This window comes from Meleagris gallopavo, chromosome 8, assembly GCF_905368555.1.
Source record: "Meleagris gallopavo chromosome 8, MGAL_WU_HG_1.1, whole genome shotgun sequence".
In the NCBI taxonomy this organism is placed as follows: Eukaryota; Metazoa; Chordata; class Aves; order Galliformes; family Phasianidae; genus Meleagris; species Meleagris gallopavo.
Window position 1 is genome coordinate 15035649 of NC_139411.1, and position 24133 is coordinate 15059781.

The 24133-nt window shown below is 44.1% G+C and overlaps 1 protein-coding gene across 23 annotated transcripts in view; it reads left to right on the forward strand.

The window, feature by feature from the left end:
- CAMK2G (calcium/calmodulin dependent protein kinase II gamma) overlaps positions 1–24133 on the forward strand; it is a 123559-nt gene that overhangs the window by 93979 nt on the left and 5447 nt on the right. For 3 of the 23 annotated variants that reach the window (XM_085229874.1, XM_085229876.1, XM_085229882.1), the window contains exons 13-21: positions 2847–2887; positions 10927–10959; positions 14835–14903; positions 16489–16533; positions 17185–17233; positions 19236–19349; positions 20924–21049; positions 23480–23555; positions 23944–24038. In XM_085229874.1, the coding sequence (XP_085086000.1) occupies positions 2847–2887; positions 10927–10959; positions 14835–14903; positions 16489–16533; positions 17185–17233; positions 19236–19349; positions 20924–21049; positions 23480–23555; positions 23944–24038 (648 nt within the window). The remainder of the gene's footprint in view (positions 1–2846; positions 2888–10926; positions 10960–14834; positions 14904–16488; positions 16534–17184; positions 17234–19235; positions 19350–20923; positions 21050–23479; positions 23556–23943; positions 24039–24133) is intronic. The other 20 variants (XM_019617944.3, XM_085229891.1, XM_085229877.1 and 17 more) reach the window with 13 other exon arrangements.

Here is a 24133-nt window from a genome sequence, read left to right on the forward strand (position 1 = left end):
GGTAGGGGGCAAAAACCAGAAGGAAATAACTGCCACACACAATTTCTCTGTTATTCATTAGCTGGAGAACTGGGAACTCTTCAGCTCCTGCCAAGAGGATACTACTGGGCTGTGTATTTCAGGCTTTAGTATTAATGAATGCTAGTTACCTCTTTTAATCTTTCTTTGAGAACCATTTGGGTTTTTATGGAAGATCAAAGTGTTCTTTTAGACCTTTGAGACTTTCCCAAAGCATTGCAAGTGTCTTCACTGTGCTATTGACATGAGCAGTGCTTGGTGATAGGAATTGGATAGGAAGGAAGGTTTGTGCTATGTCTAGAGATCCTGTGGTTCCAAACCACATAAAGATTTGTCTTGCCTAAGTGTTTGGGAGGTTTTATCTGCCTTTCCATCTGGCTATACTTTTTTTCTTGTTTGAAAAAGTGTTTTGGAGTGACTGGTCTTCACAAAACTTCCATTATTCTATTGTAGAGTCGTTACAGAATGACTTGAGTCATTCTGTCTTGTTGAGGAGTAAATGCCAGAGCATAATGTTCCCGTGCAATTGCCAGGCGTCACCATTGCTCCAGCAAATTCCTTTAACAACTCAGTAGAGTTGAGAATCTAAGAGGAATGGGATTGCCAAGAAACCAAAATGGGGATAGAGGACATAGGACAACAACATCAGGGAAATCATCCTGCTGTGTTTAAATGAACACTAATGACTTGCACTTGAAAAGCCACTGTGGCAAAGTGTTAAGCTGACTGTTTTGCTGATGGAAGCAGTAGCCACTATCAGGTTGTTTCATACATCCTGTTTAGAGATGACGCTAGCTGGCAGAGAAGAGTTTCTTCCTGTAAAAGCACAATCAATTTAGAAAAATTGGTTTGAATGGCTTTCTCACGATATTTACATGTAGATGATAGTTTTTAAATAATGCCTTTCATTGTAACACTTTCTTAAACATGGTCAACAGCTTCTTTATGAGTAATCTATGCTCCTTGATAGAAGGATATAGTGGCTACTTAGTCTGGAGCAGTTCATTTCTCTTACTTGCTCTCTTTGTTGCCCTCTGTACCAATAAAGTCTGTGAAAGCAGAGTGTATTTTGTTTTTGCCCAGAATTAGAAGCAGGAGTTAGAATACCCAGATTTTCCTTTCTTTTTTTTTTTTTTTCCTCACTTTGAGGATGTACCATCCTTTATTCTTTCTGAAGTGTTGTGAGGTTATAATGGTTTACATGCTTTCAGCTGCTGTTGTGTGAGGTACCTTGATGTACGTGTGTAGTAAATGCTGGACCTGTTTTGACCTCAATGTCACCTTGTTCTCCTACTCACTTCCATGTGGTATTGAGCTGACATCCTTCATCTGAAGGTGGCAAGGGCTCATCTGTTGAATTCACTCTTGCAGTATTTCTGTAGGTGTACAGTCAGGAAAGAGGCTGTTGCAGGGCAGATGAGTTGCCTGGGACAATTTGTCTGCCCACCTTTACGTGTGCACAGTGGAGCACTGTGTTTTGACAAATCATTTTTAGAGAATATCTGCCTGAATTTTTCCCGGTGTTCTGGGATGATTTGAGGGCAGAGATGAAGGTAGATTCCTGAGTTTGTATCTGCATTATGGAGTAGAACTTAGGAGGAGAATTTGCACCAGCTTTACTGATACCATGTAGCTGATCCATATCTGTAGGGTCATGTGGCAGGAAAGGCGGGGTGGGAAGTGCTTTGAGAGAAAACTTCTGCTATTGCTTGAATACTGCAAAAGGATCTTTTCCCGATGTTGCTGGTTCTAGAGAGAGACTGAACACTGTGCATGGGTTGGTCATTCCTGGTGAGTGAAGTATTTCAACAGTCATGTGAACGTTGTTTTACTACTTGCCTTGCCTTTTAGGCTCTGGCGCTGTATGGGCAAAAATCCAGGTCAAGTCCCTGAATGCATACACTGCCTGGCAGCTGCATAGTAGAGGTGTCAATGTGTTGGTCCAGCAGGTCTCTAGCATGCTGTTTACAGTGGAGTTAAAACAACTACATGACCTTCATAAGTAGGCAAACTATTTTTTTTTAATAGCTGAGCTTTATAGATGGGGTCTCAATGTTGACAGTCACTGTCAATGTCTCACTTTCATGTAAAATAGATGGAGCAATTCCTTCTTGAGTCCCAAGTGTGCCCTCTGCCAGGCATTTGCAGTGAATTCCCTGTCTATGCTTATCATACTCTCACTTTCATGACTAATGCCAGTTGTTTGGGTTGAGCACAGCAGAGCATATTTATCTTAACGTGAAGAACTTCAGCCTAGTTCCTGTCTCTTTTCTCTTTCTTTTTTAACGGTTGTCAGACTCTGCCTTTTGCACTTCTCCAGTCTTATCATTTCTGATGTCCCAAATGTTCCTATACTGATGTTGTACATCGTGGTGATTAGGAGGCCTCTGCATTATCAGTGCCCCCTTTATAAGCAAAGTCTTATGTAAATAGCTGTACTGCAGGGTAAGGTTTATTCCTCTTGCAGAGATCTGGTGGATTTTTCTAGCTTTCCTCCCTGAAACTGCTGGCACTCCTGGATACGGGGTCACAGTGTGCCAGTAGAGGGTTGAAACAGAGGAGCTCTAAAGTCTCTTTTCAGAGTTGGTCTTGCTGAAATTCTGATAGCAGAAGGATTTTTGCCCAGTTAAGATGCACAGTGAATGGAATGGGTGTCCCTCTGCTACCAGGATGATGTTCATGGCTGACTGGGCCTAACTTCCAGTGCTCTTGCTGTTAGAGGGAGGTTACCAGGATGACTATCATTCTGAAGTCTCATGCAGTTTTGAGGGAAGTGAGAAGAGTGTAAAAATCAAAAACTGACCTACTTCTCCTGCTTCTTTTCACAGCTGCCAAAAGCCTGCTGAACAAGAAATCAGATGGAGTGAAGGTAAGTTCTTGCTTTCCCATTTCGCTGTCTCTCCCACCACCTGAACAGAAGGCAGTCACTTTCTCCATTCCCTTACAGGGTAAAACCACAGCCCTGTCTTGTGGCTTGGGTTGATCATTGCATAGTAATGAGCCCCGGGTGGGATGTTCCGTACATGCACTGTAGATGTCACACAACAAGCTAGGTACAAGATTTCTTTTTCCCCTTTCTCTGAAGTATGGAGAACTTGTCAATGTTATGGATTGAACTGACCAAAGACCTGCTCAATTGTGACACATGCCTCTAACTCAGTACAGAATGCACTGGGTATAGAAATTGCACACAGCAATTGTCAGTTGCTGATGATACCTACCAGACCCCGTGGGAATCTTTGTCTCCCTCCTTTGGCAGATACTGAAGGTGAGGGTAAGGAAGGAAAAGTCTTCAGATATTCCTCTTCGGACAGAGTGGAACCTGAAATTTGTGTAGAGTTCAGCTACCATCCCTGAAGTCCAGGCACACTCTTATTCCCTTCTGAAGGGAATTACTTTTTTCTCATTTCACTGTTTGTGTCATAGTCATCCTTTTGTTCTGGAGGCCAAGTAGGCCATTCCTAGACTGTGTTATTGCAGGCTGTAGTTTTTTGTGATCTGTTACTGGAGTAGGGCCCAAGCAGCATCTTCTAGTAAGAGTTCTAAACAATAACTGTCCTCCGCATGAGAAGAATGTGTTTGTTTTATTTGCTTGTAATTCCACTTGAAGCTGAAACCTTTATTCACAACTGTTAAGCAGAATACTTCATCTGGTTTTGCACTGTGGACAGTATTCATTCTGCCCCTACTTTGGGGATGACATGCACACTGCAGGACTAGCACGCTTGTCTCCCATTCTCTTAGCCCTTTTCCATTTTAATGAGGCTCTGTTTCCAGAGGACTCACGGTTATAAGGAGACGACTGGAAAAACGGCTTCAGAGTAGTGATGTTTATTTTGAGGACTGCTCTAGTAAAATCTTTGTTCTTGCAGTTCTGCTTTGGTCTGCCCCAACAACATTTCCCAAGCCTTTGGGAATTTTTGCCTAAGAAACAATGTGGATTTTGCCGTAACATACTCATCTTCTGAAATGTGCCTACAAGGGTGAATTCTTGTGCCTTTGCACATGCTTTCCTCTTTTGCACAGACGTACATCAGACACATGCACAATAATACAGCAAGTATGTCACATCTGTAGATATGGAAAACACTGCAGTAAAATCCCAGCAGAATAAGAATGGATGAGCCCAAATGCTGTGAACTGAGAACTTCAAAATCCCAACGTGACAGGGGAGAAGCAATTGGAAAGCCAGCAAATAACACATCTTAGTTTTTGTCCCCTCGTGAGAAAAAAAATAAAAGGCTTTTGTCTCAGAATTTTTTATTTCCAGTAGTCTTTCATAGTTTTACTTTGGTGAAGATCTTCTGAAGGCAGAGAGATGATGTTCACACTGGCACTGAGACACAGCTTCCTGGTCATGTAGTCACAAGGAGACCTTTACAATTGGAAGATGCTTTCAGTTCATAAAAAGCGTGTGTTGTGCTATTTGCTTAGAACACAAAATCTTCCTCTTTTGAATGGAGTAAAATTGGGTTTACTTTTCACAGGGCATGTGGTAGTATCACAGTAGTGATAATGTGGAAGCTGGGTTAGAGAGCATAGCATTTTCCATACACGCTGAATGGAGTTGTCTTCTTCTGCATATGGGTGAGAGACTTGCAGTCAAATGTTTGCGTGCAATTTCCTCTCTTCTGTTAGAGAAATCCTGTTCTGCAATATGAACTTGAGTGGTGCCCAAGGGAGACATGATCTGGTGCCACATGTTTTCAGCCTCAGCTGAGGGCTTTTTGAAGAGTTAAGCTTCCAGTTTTCCCCAAATGGCATTAACTTCAGGTGAGGCTTTTGAGTCCTCGTTTATGTGAGTTTTATAATTCAGAGATAAATTGTATATTTCTTTCTAAAATTTGTGCTTTAGAACCCTCTTGCTTAAAAATGAAGACACATACAAGTACAGGTCGCTTCCCTGCCGTGCTCACGTTAAATGGGGCAGAGAGCATGTAGTGGCCTCTGTGTAGTACACTGTATACTTTTATTGAAGGATACGTGTAATCCCAGAAGGATCTTTTTTCTCTGCCTTACTTTCCATGTGTAAGCTCTTGTTTCCCTGTAGTCACCTCATAGAAATTTACCCTATTTTCCCTTTGTATTTGTTTTTATGAGAGACACTGGTATATTTGACTGCAGTGAAGTAGTCTCTGTGCTAGTCAGTTTGGTTGGTGGCCTCACTGTTGTGAGTTCTTTTTGCGTGCTGTTCCACATGCAGGAAACATGTAGTCTTAGCCATATTTTTCTCATCCTAGTTAGTTCTGACCAAAAACTTGTGCCCAGTGATGGGTTTGGTTAGAGAGCATCTGGCATTGCATTGCCTGTAATGAATTTTTTTTTTTTTTTTTCCTGTTTGTAGTAGTGCAGAACTCAGGCAAAATGACTTGAGCACCAAATGCACTTTCATCTTTGTCGTATCTTTATTACTCCCACTTCCTATATACAAGATTTTACATTAAATGTAGATTTAGAACAAGTGTTGCATGCTGAATACTCAGCTGTAGCCTTCTGCTGACCACGTCATATGGCGAGGCTGTTTCTTGTGTTCCCACCAGATATGGAGACTTCTGCTTTTTTTCTCGTTTTTCTTTTAATTATTTTTTAATATCTTCTTAGAAATTCATTCATTGTAGAGATTTGTAAGAAAATATTTCCGTTTCTCCCTTGGTTTTTCCTGGTAAGGAAAAATTCCTGTGACAGCACTCGTATGCTCCACAAAAGCACTGTCAGATATCTACACAGTAGATGAAACGAACGTAGCATTTTTGCCATGAACTGATGATACACGACTGTAAAAATTAATGGCTCCAAACCTTTTGAGAACAAAGTATGATCAGTTTGTCATAACTTGCTTTCCATTCATGACATTTTTTCCTATCTTCATCTGGTATTCAGAGGTATTTATACTAGAGTCCTACCTTTGTTCACAGATAGAGTTGAAATTCATACCACGTGGTATCAGGCAAGTTGAAGTGAGGCCTATATGTCTATCTTGTGCATTATTCACAAGAGTTTCTTGCATATGTCTGTTAGTGAATATATGATGCAAAGTGAAGAAGGTTGCTGCTGATTTAGTGTAAATGATAAGAGAGATGTGTTATAGCCATATGTCGTGACAAGGGCATGATGCTCATATAACATGCTAGTTGTAAGAAAAATACAAATTTTATTTGTTTCTGTGAAACTGACTTTACTTGTTAGCTGAGGCAAGCGTAACATGCTGGATCAGTGAGGATGCATATATTTTACTTGCATCAGATGTTTTTGGACAGGGGAAAAAAGAACTTAAATCAGTAGGAAAGGACAGAAAGGAAAGATTTTTATTCCAATATAAGTGTGTCTGGAGTTGGTGACATTTGATAAATTTCACTTTGATTAATTTCTTTGTGGACGACCCTCTCCTCTAGCAAGTTCGTTGTGTCTATTTGAAGCATCCCTGGTTTTCGTTCCACACTGCTGCTTCTATTTAAAGTACTAATTCTGCTAATTGGCAGATATTTCATCAGCTTGGCACTTGAGAACTTTTCCGTTATCTTAAATAATGAATGATTTAAACTGCCTTGAATCTTAAATTGTCCCTGCTCATCAAACCTTTGTTGGTAGTGCTGCCCTCGCTTTCTTCAGGCATAATTTGGATCCAAGCTGATGGAGTAGCAACAAGGAAAGCCCAGGTTTGATACTAAAGGAGCATGCTTTTCTGCTTTCAAATCCAGAAAGCGAGGCTGTAGAAGATACTGAGTGACGAACTGCAGAGCCATGTAACATACCAGATATCTTGTGGGCCAGCACTGTAGGTTCCAGGTATTTTTTATTTTTATTTTTAAGATTCTGCATTTATGAGCAACATTGTGCAGCTGCAATTTTTAACTTTATTTTGCATCGTTTCATATCAAATCTACTTCCTATCTTGTTCCTCTTTCTGCCTGTAATCTGGATTTACTGTCCAGTAAAGGTGACGGAGGGGTTAAGGAACAAGCAGGGGCAGACAACTGGAGAAGGTTAAGGACACTTTCTGTTGAATGTCTGTTCTCTGACCTTGTCAGGATCTGGGCTCCCTGTAGTTAGTTTGTCTCTAGGCAGAACTTGAAACAACCTTGCTCTTTTTTCTCCTAAAGAGGGATTTCCCTTCCTTCTAGTGTGAGAGAATGCATTTGTTTCCAGTCATTGGAGGGCCTGTCAGAACCATCTTTGTAATCAGAATATGCTAATGCACAAATTGCTATTTTTAGTTAAGGATATAATTGTAATATTTTAAAATTAGATCTTCTTAAGCTCTTTGGCAGTTTCATCTTCTTTTCATGGCTTTTTTTTTTTTTTCCACTGAACAATTAGATTTAAGAATACAAAATGATACTAATAATATTTTTCAGGCCCAGTTTTATACGAGCAGAAACTTGTGTGGAATTCTATGGGATGTATGTAAAAAGGTTCAATGGCATTCACTTGAAGTGCTCTGCAAAAATTGTTGACTGTTTACCTTGTCTTTCTACTGCATACACAGTTCTCTTTCACAGGAAATGCTGACTAGTATAGCTGAAAGGAGAACTTAACTAGAAGTGTAAAAACCCACATTTTATTGTAATAAGGTTAATTTTGTAATATTGTAAAGCCTTCTCTTAGTCTCATGTAACTGCAGAGAGGCACCATATACTATTTGTTTTGCTGTTCATAAGGCACATTGCAGTACATTTTATGCCTAGTGGGTACTTCCCTGCACTTTGCCCAATGAAAAAGTGTGTGGGGAAGACAAGAGTGCTCTGTAAGCTGCCTTTGCTTCTGAGAAACCAGTTAGTTAACATGACTTGGACGAAAGGCACGACAGCACAGTGAACCAATAGGGAATCCTCAAAAATGATCTATCTTGAAATCTGTAGGGGTCAAGTAACATCCATATGGTGATCAGCATGAGTTAATGCTGCTATTTCTGTCTGTGTATTGTACATGATCTTGAAACCATACTTTTTAAATTAGATTGTTGTGCTGAAGCTAAATGAGGAGAACCCAAGTTCACCTGAACACCAGTTTTATGCTGAATAGCATTACACAAAATGCTCAGAGTGAGCACTTCAGGTCTGCTTAAGTCCTGACATCCCATAAGGCATTTGATGCACCTTTGATGCATTCACTCTTTGTACCGTATTGTTGTAATGCCTAGAAACTCCAGCTGAGATCAAGGGTCCAATGTGCTTAGCAGTGTATTGATGCCTAAGCAGAAAATCCCTGCCTCTTAGCTTACAGTTTAAATAGACAAGCTGACAAAGGGCAGGAGGAAAAATGGATTCACAGAGACAAAATGATTCAGTCAGCATCGCACAGAAAGACTAAAGTGAAGGTGGAAATAGGCCCCACAGCTGCTAGTTCAGGCTGCCTCTCACAGATCGACTTTGAGTTGACACTGAGTCCTGAAATGATTTTTCATTTTGTGAGTTAGAACAAGAGTGATATTTTAACAAATATGCACATATATATATATCTATATATCTGTATATATATAAATATACAAATATATAAATCTGTTTTGGACTGGAGGGGAACTGCATGAAAATAGCAGGAATGCAAAAAGCTATTGTAAAAATATATCCTTGTTAAGGGCATAGAACTGAGTGGAATCTTTACTGGAATCACTCTACTTCCCTTAGCATCTTCTAGTTTTCTGTAGGTGCTCAGAAGAGTTTATGCTTCTTCTTTCTAGTATTGCAGCTATGCTGAAGAGCCAGTGATTCTTCAGGGTATGTTCTGTCATCTGCTGACTTGAGCTTATTGTTACCTGAAGTGAGATTCTTTAAATTTAATTGTAGAGAATCTGTTCTTTTTTATGAAGTGACCACCTGAATTTAACACAAATAAAAAATACCTGGGTTTGAGAGGACAATGTTACCCATAGCGATTTGGGAGAATGTTTTGTTGCTTAGATTCAGGGAAATCCTTCAGGTGATCAGTGAAGTACTTTACTGTAAGCTAGATCTCTAACAATTTTTTCTACTCCTTACAATGTCTCTGTATTGCTTAAAAACACTTAGAGATGTATCTGTCATGGAAAGAGACCTATTAGTAAGCAAGCTTCTGTTATCTTGTTTTCTTCCTGAGTTACAGTCACACTGCAAGAAGATAAGTAAGTTTTACTCATCTGGTCTTGGAAAGATGACACAGCTTGCCTTACAGAGGGAACTGTGAGACCGGTTTGTTGTTAGAAACTTTCGTTTGTTTATTTTAACTTAACTATGTTTTGATGCTTTAACACTTAATGTCAGTGCCTGGTGTTGGCGTTGTCCAGCCTGTCCTGAGTTGTAATAGCACTTGCATACTCTGGTCTCCTGACTCACCACCTAGTCAGAAATGATGTGCTTTCTGGGATATCGTGTTAATAGACCAACACTGTTTAAATTTAGGTTGTACTTTAATTAAATTCTGCTCTGCAGAGATTTCTGTTTCAAGCTGTGTCAGTGTTATTTTTGCCTTTAGTTCCGAAGAAGAGAAATAGAAGGGTGATTGTTTTCTGTATGGATTAGTTGATTCTCCCTCTATAAAGAACTTTTGGTTTTCTCAGCATTTTCCATTCCTTTACTTGTTTCTGTAACTCACTGGAAATCTACTGAAACATCAAGTGATGCTATCTTCCTTACAGAAAAGTTTCCCTGCAATGTCTCTGTCTGCTACAACTTATAGGATGCATTAAAAATAACTCAAGTTTTGAAGCAGTTTCTCAGTTGGTGTGAATTTCATCTTTTCCCAGTCATGAATTCCCTATTGCAACTGGAAACAAGGATTCCTCTGAGTTGGTAGTAATCTGAGCTTTGTGTTCATGTGCTGGTGGTACATCCCATCTTAGCTCTAGCTTGAGGGAACACTTGTGGAGAAGCTAAAATGACTTAAAAGGAAATGGAATCAATCAGAAGGCTGTAAGGCAGGAGGTAATGAATGGCAAGCCCTGTGTTTCCTCCATGAAGTGGAAGATCAATCAACAAATCAGTGGGCTTCAAAGCTTATATAGCACCGAAGGAGAATAGCAGATGGAAAGTTTATGCCGAGTTGATGGGGGTGAGAAACTGTAATGCTGGAACCTGCCAGATGCGGTGTGGACAGAGTGGGACACTGAGAGTGTCATGAAAGAGCAGAGAAATGCATGCTGAGCCTAGTTTATTGGAAAGTGATGTGTGGTGTGAAGGAGTCGTTGAAGATGACTGAAGATGTCTTTTGAGCAAGAATAAATTCCTGGAAAGCTGGGTAGTGCTTGAGCATTGCTCACTGTTTGTTCTCCCTGTATCTGAGAGTGCAAGGTGTTCTGGCTGTTTTTCTGTGCCTTTTTGTCTTTCTTGCTTTTCCTCTGTGTCTGAGCATGGGTGCATCTTGCCTCTCCAGTCTGCCCTAATTTCTTTGTAAGGGATCCTTTTTGCTGCTATGCACAAAAGTTTCCCTTTTTCCTGAAGCCTTTGGGGACACCTCTCCCACTGTGGTCTCCTTCCCACCCCCTCAGTCTAGTTGCAAACACACCCTTGCTTCTTATATGATGTGAATGACTGGAGGTTTACTGCTCACTTCTTCAGTGTTGCTGGGCAAGCACACATTTTTCTGAAATGGGAAAGCATGTGGGAAAGACTCCCTTGCATCCCAAGTCTTGTACATATATATTCCTCCCTCTTCTCTCCTTTTATCAGTGTATGGAGTATCTACGCTTTGACTTCAGTGTTTGAGTGGATGGGAGTCTTCCACCCTGCCCTTTCCCCTGGTGTATAGCAGTGTTCTTCAATTTCTGACTGCACCTTGCTGTGTGTCTGTGCCTTTCTGCTGCTGCTTATACCTGCCCTAGGGGAGCATTATTGGCAGGGGGGCCCTCGCTGGCACACTAATGTGTGAATAGTTTCTGTGCTTTTCTTCTCATCTCCTTTCTTCCCTTCTCTTTCCCTCTCTCAATGGTGTGTCCAGAAAAGGAAGTCGAGCTCCAGTGTGCATTTGATGGTGAGCACCTCCCGTAAGCTGCCTGCGATTCGTGCGTCCGCCATTCTCATGCCATGCACGCTCGGCTTGTGCTCATCACCCTACATAGCATGTCTGTGCAGGGGGGAGGTGGCGGGGAGTCATTGTGCACTGAAAGGTCCATGTCCTCACTAAAAGGGCCCTGTGATCGTCTGGCCCCCGGCCAGTCACACAGTTCTCATTTTGTGTGGAAAATCCGCTGCTGGAAATGCAGTTCGACCTTGCCTGCTGTCAGTGTCTGATTGGAGTGTGAAATAAAAAAGGCAGTTGTTCTCCTGGGCTCAGCAGGGCAGGTGTGTGCCTGGCCTGGATATGGGGCTTTGTCATTCTGTTTCAGAGGTGCCAAAAAGAAAAGCAGGTGCTCTGCCTGGTATTGGTGCAGTCATCATTGTTGGGAGCCCTGCAGTGTAGAACAAACTGGGAGTCGCTCCAAATGTGGCAGAGATTGATGGGGCTTCACTGTACGGATGAAATGTGTGGACACAGCACTGCCAGGCAGCTCAGAGCTGCTGGTCACTTCTTTTTTTTTATTTATTAGCATTCTTATTGGAAAGGTTTGTCAGAGCCTTTATAATCCAAAACTTCCTTTTGTTTTGATCTCGTTTATGTATCCCAGCATGACCAAATACCCAATAACTACCTCCCCTGTCTTATTCATTTTGTTTTTCATCCATCCAGATGTTTAACATCTATAAATATGTTACAAAAGTAGTCAAATCTATTCTGAAGGAAGTAAAGAGAAAATTGGCCAGTGCCATATTGTAAGGGCTCATATACAGCCTGTTAGATAATGCCTGTGTCTGTACACTGAGAGGTATGAACAGCAACTGAAGTACAAGGTTAGTGATGGCATTGTCTCCTTTAGACAAAGAACAGAAAATATTTCTTGTTACTGCAGATGGGAAATAGGAACGCTGTAGTACTGAGAAGGCAGAATGATGTCTACATTGCTGTCTGGAAGATACGTCCCCTCTTCCTCCTTCAATGATAGCTTAAGACTCTGCAAACACAAAATGTAATCCCTAAGTACTGCTTGGAAAATCTGATGCTTGGATCATGCTTTTCACCAGCCCTACCTTTATGAATTACCAGGGCAGGAGTTCCTTGTGCTTTTCTAGCCTTGCCTATCTGCCCACTGCTAGCAGTACTTAAATTCCCTCTGCGTGTTGTTTTAAAGCAGTTGGGGATATATAAACCTTGTAAGTGTCAGCTGTAGGAAACATAGAAGCAGTGAAGGTGGCTAAATAACCAGAGACAGCCCATGTATCAGTACTTACATTCTTTAGTTTGCCAGAAGTGTGTGTCCCTAGCGATATGATCACTGGTCTGTTTTCTTTCTCTTGCACCCTGTGTTGTTTGTGCCTGTCTTGTCTGTCTCTTGTCTAGCTCAGGAAACATTGCCAAATGCTGTGCCCAAACTAATAGTGTTACATGGATCTTCAGATAGGCCTGGCACCTTTTTAGGTGAATTGGCCTCTTCTAACTTGAGCTGCGCTGCTGTGAATTACCAAGGATCACAGCCTGCCCAGTGACACTGAGAAAGAGGGGTAAAAGCTGGCTGTTTACCCTGGGCTTGGGGTCAGGCACACCAGATTTTTCCACTGAAGGGTAGTTGGCTAGAAAGCCAGAATACCCAAGTGTGTGTGGAAAACTCGGTACATCAGATACCTCTATCAGAGAAAGAACTATGAAGTGTGTTTAGCCTAAGTCTTTTACCTCTTATTCTCTTGGGACTCTGTCGTGGTGTAGAATACTATGTGAATGGCAAATATACTACTTGACTGGCAAATATGATGCTCTTTTTCTGTCACTGGACAGGGAGGAATATGATGGATGAACTGAGTGCTCAGTGCAGCTTGGAGGGCAGGCTGCATGTTCTGGGTGCGTGTGGGTTTGTGCTTTGTAAGGTGACATCCCACACCTACGGAGCTGCTATTAACTTTTTTCTCCAGAACAGTGGCTTTCTAGATGTTTTTTTTTCTATTTGATCTCATGTATAAAGCATTTTTGAATGCCTTCTTTGATAACTTGCTAACTTTGTCTTCTGATCCCAGTGAACTAAGAGAAATAAACTGTGCTTTGCTGGATGCAAGAGGTTTGGAACTTAGATCTCTGTGTTAGGATCACTGGTTTTGAAGACATACAGGAACCTCAGTGCTGTGTGGATGAGTGGACCCAAGCATTGCCACGAAATAGATTGGGATTCATTTTTACAGGTCCATCTGCTCCTCTCATATAATCATAGCAGCCTGTCATCTCTTGTGCCATCAAGCTGCAAATAACAAGGAGGAAGTAAAGCTCTTGGAAGGCCAAAGTCTTAGGATAATGTGAGGTTGTATAGAAAGAGGCAATAATTTGAAAAGTGTTTCTCCTTTCTTAGTTTTGGGGAATGAGTGTGTCCCATGTTCTTTTTTTTCCCCATTAACTTTTAAAGCACTCATTACTGTCTCTCTCTCTCACTTACTTATCACTCTTTCCACCTACCCCATCATCCTTTTCTTTGCCCTCTTTCCCTTTCCTAAAGGGATAGCTAAGCCAAAGTATGCTGCTTGTGAAGGAAAACTGAAGTATTAGTGGTCTGTATGAATTTTTAACCTCAAACGCTCTTTCTCTGGTTGAGTTAATTAAACTTTTGGCAAATGTTTGCCGACTCAGCATTTGACTTGTGCATTCTTTGTGCTTGAGACTGGGCGGTGATGCCCTGTTTTGCAGCGTGAGTTTGCATTCCTCAAAAATGGTGGAATAAAGAGCAACTGCAATAAGGTCACTTTGCTGTTTGAGCTCAGCTCCAGTCACACTCACTTGTTGACCAAGGAGTTTGAGTGAGGCTGTTGTAGTGCTTGTTTTGACATTGTTGCTGGTATCTGACAGTAAGAGTGCTATACACCTGGTGTAGGGGTTACGCAGCAGTGTAAACTGTGGGGTTACTTCCCCTAAAAATGAGTGGATTTATGGGCCAGGAAACATGCTGTAGTGGGCACAGGTTTTTCTTCCTTGAAGTAGAGTTTGTTCACTTCCAACTGCACTGACATACATTATAATGGGACATTTCTTTGCAACAAGCCAGTTGCAAACACCTCAGTGTTGTGCTGTGTGAATGCAGGAAACAGAAACTCTATTCTAAACCACAGCTACAAGGAACAGAAGAGGGAAAAGATAAAAAAGCTACTGGGCGGCACCATCCAGAGAACTTGCTGCTTGGGGAATTGCAAAGACTTTTCCTTGCAGGCATTCCCCTCACTTTTCCATATTTTGGCCCTGTAAGTTTCTATAATTCAGGACACAGCAGGGACATAAAGCACCATACCTCACCCTTACTCTACCTTCTCTGGAGGGCTGACCATGTGTTTTCTTACATAAGTAGATTCTCTGGGAGATTCAGCATCATCACATATTTAGGACTGTTCCTGGGCACTTTGGTACTTCTCAGTCACAAGTCCCATTTGTCCCTTGTTTGAGGCAGCACCTTGGCAGTTGTGCCTCTGTCACTTTTGTAGTCTTTCTCTTGGGGACTGCTGTCATTTCCCATTCTTCTTCACCGAATATTTTTGTCAGTGCTCCTTCCAAGATTCCCCCCCATCCCTTTAGGCTGTTGCCTTTTCCCCTTCCATTTTCCTTCCTTATAGCTCTTGCAGTCCATGCACATTTGGGATTTGGTACTTCCCTTGCAACATCTGTTGCCTCTGAGGTAAGGATGATGTCCAGCAGTCTGGGCAGCACTCCTCCTTCCTCCCTCTTCTTGTCTGAGATGGTGGGGAGGGAGGGGTGTGAAGACACGGTTGGAGTTGAAGCAATGCTGTTTTTTTCTTGCTGTCCTTGCCCAGCAGGAGAACTAAAAACATGTTTTTCTGTCTCAGCCACAGAGCAACAACAAAACCAGTATAGTAAGCACTGCAAAAGAAACACCCCCAGTGCAGACGTCCATGGTATCTTCCCCAACCGCTTTTTTTTTTTTTCCCTGTTTGTTTTAATTTTGACTTTGTCCTCTCCCCCTTCACTCCTTCCCCGCACCCCGAGTGCTGCTTGTGCTGCTTTTTCAGCTTGTGTTTTGGCTTTGTTCTGTGTCCTTGTGCTGCTGTGGGCACTGGTCACAGCCTCACAGGCTTTGGGGTGGGGGTGCTGAGCAGAGCTGTGGTGGGATGTGAGGATTGCAGCTTGCCTGGACTTCCCCTTGTGCCATCCCTGTATAGTTCTGTGTCCCGTTCAGCTGGTCCTGCTGGCTTTGGGGGAGCCTGGTTTGGAAGAAGAGTGGCCCAGCTCTATCCACTCTCCAACATCTAGAGAGTTGAGGATGGACTTCAGGACACCACAGAAGAAAAGGGCAAAGGGTATTCAGGGGAGGCCTTAGACAGTCTCTTTGGGCTACTCAGCTGTGTGCTTGATCCTCTGCAGCTAACTGGCTTGCTGGGCTAGCATTTTCTGTTTGACAGGCAGTGTACAGCAGGCTTCATAGGGTGCCCTTTGCCTAGTGCAATTAGTGGTGTGGCACAGTGTGCTCTCGTCAGCATACTGGGAGATCAAGCAGCAGTGAAATGAGTGACAGAGTTGTGTGGGTTAGTGTACATCACTGCGCCAACACAGTCCTGGTGCCCTTGCTGAGCCAGCCTGCCAGAGAGATGGCAGCTGAAGGAAATGGCGTGGGATCCTGAAGCCTTGTCCTGGTAACGAAGGGAAGAGCAGGAGCTAGTTAGCACCTATAGGCCTGTAGCTGCTCTTTGCTGTGTGTCACTGGAGAGTTGGATTTGGCAATTTTTTGGAGGGTGGAATGGTGGGATTTGATGTTCTCATTGTTTGTTATAGGGCAAAGGATTCTTGGGACACTTCATAATTTTCTGCTCTCCCTTCACTGGCTCTGTTCATTATGGTTTTGATACTGAAGGAACCTTTCTAAATTATTTATTAATTATGACTATTGAAATTGGATCCCACCGTAGAGACTTGCAGACAAACGAGCCTTTTTTTTCAGCCCAGTTCTCTTAGCAACTCCTGATGAAAGGCATCTATGTGGTCTGGCTTCCATTGTTTGATAAGAAAATTATGAATGTCCCTTTTTAAGGACAGGACACCCAGCATACTTTCCCAAAACCTAGGAGACAAAGGCCCCAGCCCAGTATTACCCTTTCCTACCTTCATTCACCTTCTGAATCATTATCCAGTGAGGACACTGCTGAGGAGTCATTACCTGATGAACAGCCACAGAGGGCTGGATGTTGTGCTGCTGTCTGGCATTTGTGCTAGTCTTCTTCTCTGGAGGCAAATTGGGGATTGGGGTAATTGCAGGGAGTGCTGGGGGCTTTGTCTCCTTGTGACCGTAGCTTTTAGTGCAGTGTCTCTCTTCTGAAAACCTTCTGTGCAGGAAGTGTGTGCGCGTGCACGCAAGCACATGTGTGCTCTTTGGAATTTGTGGTTTGATTTTTATGTCAGTCACCTTTTCTCCACTTGCTGGGGAGTGAAAGCAAATGAGAGAATGCATGGGAGCTGGAGTTTAATGATTCTTCCATCCTTTCCTAGGAGCCTCAAACAACTGTTGTCCATAATGCTACAGATGGCATAAAGGTAAGGGATGGGAGTGTTGCCAGAGAAACTTCTCTCCAACATTCTCACCTTTGTGTGTCTGAGTTCAGTTTCTGCCTTTCTGGTGTTTGGTTTGTAGCTTGGTCCTGCTGGCAGTAGACTGGGAGGGTTGTTTCATGTGGATGTAGATCTCTAGAAGAGCCTGAGTAGGGACAACAGTTCAAATATCATCATCTCTTTTCTACAGTGGTGTGTAACCACCACTTTTAGGTGGATTGGGTGAGAAGATAAGATACAGGTGCTCATGCATTTATTTCTTTGGGAAAGGGAGATCTGTTCCTTTGAGAAAAGCTAAGGAAGGGCTCCTAAGCTCTTGTGGCTATTCTTCTTCCAAAAAAAAGCAACTCCCATTTGATCTCACTTGGCAGAGTTTGGTTACTTCTGTTCTAATAAAAATTCTGCGTGGATGGCTTGAACTTGCTTCTACGTGCAGAATTTTAGCAGTGATGCTATCAAGTTTTGCTTAATATTTGGCCTGCTTTCATCCAAATCTTCGCTGTGTCATCCTGGCTCTGCCACTCTTGCCTATGTGTTTATGCTTTCCCTACCTTCCTTTACAAAAAAAAAAAATTAAAAATCAAATTACTTACTACTGACTGCTGATGCCTGGTAATGCTCTGTTCTGCCGTGCAGGGTTCTACAGAGAGCTGTAACACCACAACTGAAGATGAGGATCTGAAAGGTAGGTGTTTTGCTTGTAACTTCCAATACAGTTAAGTGCAGGCAGGGGTTCCTGGAGATTTGATCATTGCACTGAACTATCTTCCCATATTTCTGTACGTGACTCAGTTCATAAATTCGCAATGACATTGCCGTTCCTGTCACAGTAGGACAATATGCTGGGGAACCAGTTGACTTGGCCTCTGTGAGATACAAACCCTTTTTGTCCTGAACTAATTTGTTTTTGCCTCAGATTTAGAGCTGTTTGCTTGAAAATTTCATAATCTGTTCATCTCCAGTCCATTTCTAGGCATGGAAAATCTCTGCTAGTCTCTCGAGGTTTGGAATCTGTGCTTTTTATGATTCCCTGCAGGTTACAGGGAGTTGAAACCTCTCTGCTGCTCACTTGAGAAAGAAGCAGCCTCCCTTCTTGCCTCTTTTTGGGAATCTTCTTAGTGATGCATACACACCTTTCTCTCCCCCGCCCCTCCTCTTTGGGTCTCTCTATTTTTGCTTCAGAGACAGAGATGATAGCCTGTTGTCTGAATTGATTTCTCATATCCCTGATGGAGATGCTGGTAGAGGGAGAGACTAAGAAGAGATTTCATGCCTTTCAGTGACCACATCATAAATATTTTGTGCTTGTAAAACTCTCTAGGTGAAGGAGCTCTGGGTCCCTTATCTGCTAGTGTTGTTCCAGCAGCTGTCCTTATCCTGACCTCCATAAAGAAGGAAGAGGGGAAAGAAGTTTTCCAGAATGGGCAGGTTTAGAATGGGTGAATGCTGTTGACAGATATGGTATTAGTTTGCACTTTTAGGCAGAGGCATCCTTGTTCTCCCTGTAGTCAATCAGACTACAGTATCCAGGGAGAAATGAATGCTGGCCCTGTGGTGTAGCAGCAATGTCACCTCAGTCAGCTGGGCTAGTTCCTGCTGCTTTTCCTGCGGCTTGTCACAAGCTGCTATCTTCTCTTCTGAGGAGTCATAGGGAGCAGAAATGTGTGCTGGTGCCTGAATGAGCTATACAATACCAGTTGTTTCAAATGAGACCTGACTTCATAATAGCATAGCAGCCTCTCACCTTTTTGCCAAAGAGTAGTCTGTGGTTTAAGAACCCAGCTTTGAGGGAAGAGAACTGGATGGTTTTTGTAGCGTGGTGATGAAACTGGTTTACCTAATCTCTGCTGCATATCTGCCCAGAATAGATAATTGTCCAGAACCTCCTGTCCTTTGAAAGCTTGCATTCAGGAGAGTTTCCATACTAGATCCATCTGAGCCAATGGGTGTCCTGCAAGACAAGAGTATGAATGCTGTGAAGAGAGGGAGGCTAGGAGGGGAAGCAAGGGCAGCTGGCCAGGACTAAATCTATGAAGAATTATATAGGATTGCATTGCTGCAAATCAAAACAGATTTGGCAGAGGTTAGAATATATTATGATCTTAATAGAAAGGAATATTTGAAAGGTAGTTGGGTGGGAATGAACTCGCACAGTAATACTTTGTGCTATGGCCAGCTCTACCTGGTAATTTTAGTGCTTCACTTTATAGTAGTATTCCTTTTCCACTTCTGCCCCTCCTTGTTTTAAGTAAAGCAAGCACTCAAGCAAGATTAAATGCACCAAAAGCTTTGAGGTGTTGAAGCTCAGCATTCTGCATAGCCATGACTCTGGAAACAGGGAAGAGCTCATGCAATTCTGCTTCTGACCTTTTATTTTCAATAGACACAGGTTATGCAGATCTATTCTTGTTGTAGGAGACATTGTGCTACATCAGTGACAGTTGCCTCGAGGCTGTGTTGTTTCCACTGTGGTGGGGCTGAAGGGAGCAGCCCCTCGTGTCCATATAAATTGCACAGCAGTTCCATGTTGTAAAGCTGTCTTCTTGGCTTTGCCCTGAAGGATACTCCTGCATGTTTTGTGCCAGCATTGTGGTTTCTTTAATGTTCTCCTATTTCCTTTCTCTTTTTTTATTTACTGAACTTGCGTGTTTTGTTTGTGTTTGTGTTTTAATTCCCTGCCATGCTAGCTCCCCCTCTCTCCACCGGGGACGGCAGCTCAGTGCTTGAAGGACGGAGGCACAGTGAGAGCAAAACACAGACTGAGTCCATGCAGTCCCAGCTTTCTCTCTGTTTCTCAGCCAGTAAGTCCAGGGGTGCAGTGCTCCACAGCATCTTTTTCCCACCCCTCCCTCCTACCTTTCCCGTTTCTCCTTCCCCAAGAATTTTCCTTTCCTTGACTTCCTTCCAGAATGTTGATATATATATTTTTTTCATTTTCAGTACTCTAGAATAAAAAGAAATCATCTCCCTTCCTGCAAAATACCCTCTTTCACACTCTGAAAACTTCCAAACCCTTCCCTCCCCTTTTGAAAAGACAGAATCTCATCTTGGCCAATTCCATTCCCTTGCTTCCATCTAGGTGAGATGTGGACTTCTCGGGAGATACGCTGCCTCTCAGGGTCTCCTCGGGGGAATCCCTGCACATCTGGCTTTCCTGTTCTGTAGATGGGCCAGTGGAGCAGTTCTGCTGCAGGGCACACGAGGCTGAGTTCAGTCTCACTCGGCACAAACTTGGGAGCTCCCTGGCCAGGGGCGATGCTCAGGAAGTGTGAGTGAATAGCAGTTGTTGGTGCCTGCATCAGTTGTGTTTTGGAAGAGATGTAGCTGCTGGAAGGGCCCCCAGCATTTCTGAACCCACCGTCACGTGCTCAGAATGAAAATCTGTTGATAGTGTTGGCTCTGAGGGACATTTCTCTCTGCGGTGCTTTACACTGCAGTGTGGCGCTCAGTTGCTGGTACCATGGTTGGTCAGTCAGCTGTGGTGCCTCTTGCCTGGTCCCTCCTGATCCGCCTGCCTCTGTAAGAGGAGCCTGTGGTTGAAAAGCTCTGCACACAGGATGTGCACAAGCTGGTAGGTTGGAGAAGGATGCACGTGGTGTTCCCAGCCTCCCTCCTACAAACACACCTTACTTGTTGCCTGTTGAACTCTGTGGTGGGAGGTTTTTTTGCTGTGAGTTGGGAACATCGGGACTGTTTGGTTCTGCTCAGGTCAGTCTGGGGAGGGTGGGCCAGGCGGGTTCTTCTGTCTCCTGCCATCCTTCCATGGTTTCCTGCACACAGCACCCATGTCTCATGTGGTGCAGCAGTTAGAGCCTCTCTCTGTTGGTTATTTTTGAATTAGCTGTAAGAATGTCACACTGCTGGTTTGTGAGGCACAGTGGGAAGGAAAGGTGTTTTGCTGAGCCAGAATGGAAGGGAAATGATCTCTTCTCGATTCCTTTTTGCTGTGAAGTGCCCCTTGCTGTTTCCTTATTACCTCACTCCTCCTGTCCGCAGGCTCTGCTCGGTGCCCTGGGGAGCACCATCTCCCTGCTCGCCCCCCTCCCCGAGTGAGATTTGCAGTGATGGGGTGCTCTGCTGCCTTTCCCTTTGCTCGCATCTCCTACTCACCCTCGTGCTGCTGTGTCTCACGCGGTGTTCTCGCTCTCCTCAGCCCACCGCCCGCAGCACCGCGGTTCCCGCTGAGCTCCCAGGGCTCTTCTGCTCGAGGTGTCTCGGAGCAGCGCCCGCGGCTGAGGTAGCGGAGCTGGCTGGGCTGCGGGAGTCTGCGTGCCCTCGGGCTGGGGCTGTGTGTGCGTTTGTACTTCTTTGTTGGTTTTGCTTTCTGGTTTACGTTTGTTTGTTTATTATTGTAATGCTTACGTTTGTTTTGCAGCTACACAGTCTTGTGAAGAGAAGCTTCTTGCCTGGGACAGCCCAGGGCAGACATTGGAGTTAGAGCGTGCTCGGTCGGAGCCCTTGCTAACTCCAGTAGTTCCCTTTGTACTTAACAGTGCACCGTGTAAGTTAGCAGCCGGGTAGCAGTAGTGGAGTAGTGCAACTAACGCTAGTCACCTTCGTTGTGAAGTATTCCTCCTCTCCCCCACCTCGGGGCCCCTCGGGGCAGGCGAGGAGCCGGCGAGAGGCACGGCCGCTCGCGGCGGGCGGGGAAGGGGCCGGGCCGGGCGGCGGCAGGGCTCGCTCCGCGCACGGCCGCCCGCAGACGGCGCTCCCGCCCGCCGCACCCGGGACTGTAGGGAGCGGCGGCGGCCGCAGGGCGGCGCCGCGGGGCCGGGCAGACCGGGGCTCTCCCGCCGCCCTGAGGGGAGCCCGACTGCGCGCTGCGCCTTCTGATGGGGCCTCGGCTCCCTGAGAGCTACTGCGGCAGCTCCAGCCGGCTGCGGTGGTGGCCAGTCCTCCTGTGAGGCTACCCAACAGAACAAGAGGCTGCCCCCTGTCACTGCTGATGTGTGCTTGATTGCTTCTGTGCCTTTTGCCCCGGGACTCATTGCAAGCAGCAGGTGTGAATGCCTTCCTGCCCGAAAGCCTGGGGCACCATTCCTTAGAAAGCGTGGCTCACCCTCCATGTGTCAGCTCCAGCTCGGGACATGTAGCTGATGAGCACAGTCTGATGGCATGGTCTGGCTGAAGGGTAGGGCCAACGCAGCTGCGTGGCAGCGTTTGGGAAGTGAATGCCAATCTCTCTGGGATAAGGAGCACACAGGGTCTGTGGTCGGCAGGTTTTGTCCCACGTGGAACCTTTCCCATAGGCCCTGTCTTCAGGCACTGCACACATCTGGGTGTGCTCTGTGTGGGAAGGGCTGCAATGCACAGGCCTGCTTCATGGGGAAATGGTTCCAGATGAGAGGCTTTGTAAAAATGTTTTTCCCAATAGGCATAGTCCACTGTAGCCTTTTAATCCATTCCTTGTGTGTCATTTTTTTGTGTGTGCAAATGTATACAGTCCAAGTGGCAAAACTAGCTCTTTATCATCATGAACCAGCTGTCCCCCAACCAGGGTGTTTCTGTGTCTAACTCAATAGTCTGGTCCTCTTAGTGGATTTCCAGAGTGGATGCAGACACTTTTCATAGCCAATGTGATTACCATCTTGATGCTCTTCCACTGCACTTCTATCTCAGAGCTGGAGTGATAGGCGCACATGGGTAAAGTTTTAGGGTGGGGGGTATTCAGCCTAGCATCTAGTAACTAGAGTGAAATTCAGCTTCCCTGACTTGGACATCCAAAGATGGCAGGTTGGACTCCAACACCATGCTTCTGCTGGTAGGCTTCTGAGATACCTCAGGTGAGACTTCCAAAGGTGCTTGCTTCTTTAAGGGCCTGCAGGAGAGAAACCAAGTGACTAGTTTCATGTCAGACACCTGCAATTTAGATTCCTAAAGGCATTCTACTTTTGATGATAGGAATTGTACATTATATGATAACAGCAAACATAATGATAGAGCATTTTTTTAGATATCTGTACAGTGCACAGTATATACTACCTCATGGGAAACTGTCTGAAGAGGAGGAAGTCTGAAGAGCTGTTGGATGTGCATACAGTTATAGAACTCAAATTCTGTTATTTGGCAGAGCCAAACCAAACTTTGTAGCATTAAGGACTTGTGGTATGGGAGGGAGATGGAAAAACTTCAAAGGAAATGGGGCCTCCTCTCAGCTGTAGGAGACCAAGAGAAGAGAGTGCAGAGGTGCTGACCAGAGAGAGCAGGAATCAGCAGAAGGCAGCTAGCCACCTGTCTTCACTTGCCCAGTATGCTGAGTTGGGTTAATGGCAGTGCCATCCTCGTGCTGAAAAGAACTCTGCCATAGGGACCTACCTGAGGAGCAGAATGCATATTAGTATACACCTAGGATCTGTTTGTCCAACCCATCCATCCTGCTGCAGTTGTCTTTCTAGCTTGTGAGAATCATCCCTACATGTCCCAATTGCTTGTTTGCAGCATTCATAGTAGCTGAGGTATTGGTGATGGTGATGGGCAGGTTGCTGGGAGATCTTTTCCAATTGGTCTGGTCTGCCTGGTGGCCATTTGTGTATGGCTGCTATGGTGATGGGTTTCCACATCTTAAGCTGCCAGACAGATGGTTCACATTGGCAGGTTTACTAGTTAGAATCCTGGAAGCACACAGAGCTGTCATTCAGTAGACACCTCTGGTTCAAATTCTTCTAGAAAGGCTTGTCTTGTGCACATTACATCTTTATTTCCTTTCTCCCTGCACTATGGAATCGCCATTCCCCTATCATACCACTGCCCCTCTACTCTCATATGGATGGCTGTTGTTACTGCATATCTCCAGAATGCAGGGAGCAGCCTACGACCTATGAGATCTAGACTAATGGTGCTCTGCAAATAGCTTGTAGGAAGCACCCACTAGCCTCATATTCCTATTTAAGTCTTATGTGTAGTTAAATTGCTCTTTCTTCCTTGTTCACAGTGCGTAAACAAGAAATTATTAAGATAACAGAGCAGCTGATAGAAGCCATCAACAATGGAGACTTTGATGCTTATACGTAAGTACTTAGTGGTTTGTGTGTAACTGCTTTTCTGACAGGTGGTGTGCAAGTTATGTTTCGACTCCTGGATATGAGTAAGGAGTCACACAGGCACAGTAAAAATTGTTGTATATTGTAGCCTTTATCATTCGTAGTTAGGATGTAGTAGAGTTGTCTGAGAATAAAATACAACTTTGTATACCAGAAACATAGATGCTTGCTTTGTGTGAAGTGCTGACTAGCACCAACCCTGCATTGCTGCAGTACCCCATCATCCAGGCTCTTACTCCTCAGAGTAGTGAAATTGTGAGGTGCATGTGGGGTGCAGCTCACACACCATACTAATACTTTACTGTATAAATGGGCACAAATGGAGGCTCTAAGGCTGTGCTGCTTTTCTTTGCAGAAAAATCTGTGATCCTGGTTTGACCTCATTTGAACCTGAAGCACTGGGGAACCTGGTTGAAGGAATGGATTTCCATAAGTTTTACTTTGAGAATTGTGAGTGGGTAGATCTGGTAACACTATCAGCCTTTTCTCTAATTTTCCCTTATTTCACTTTTTGGGGGAAAAATCACTCGTGTTTATTCTGACCA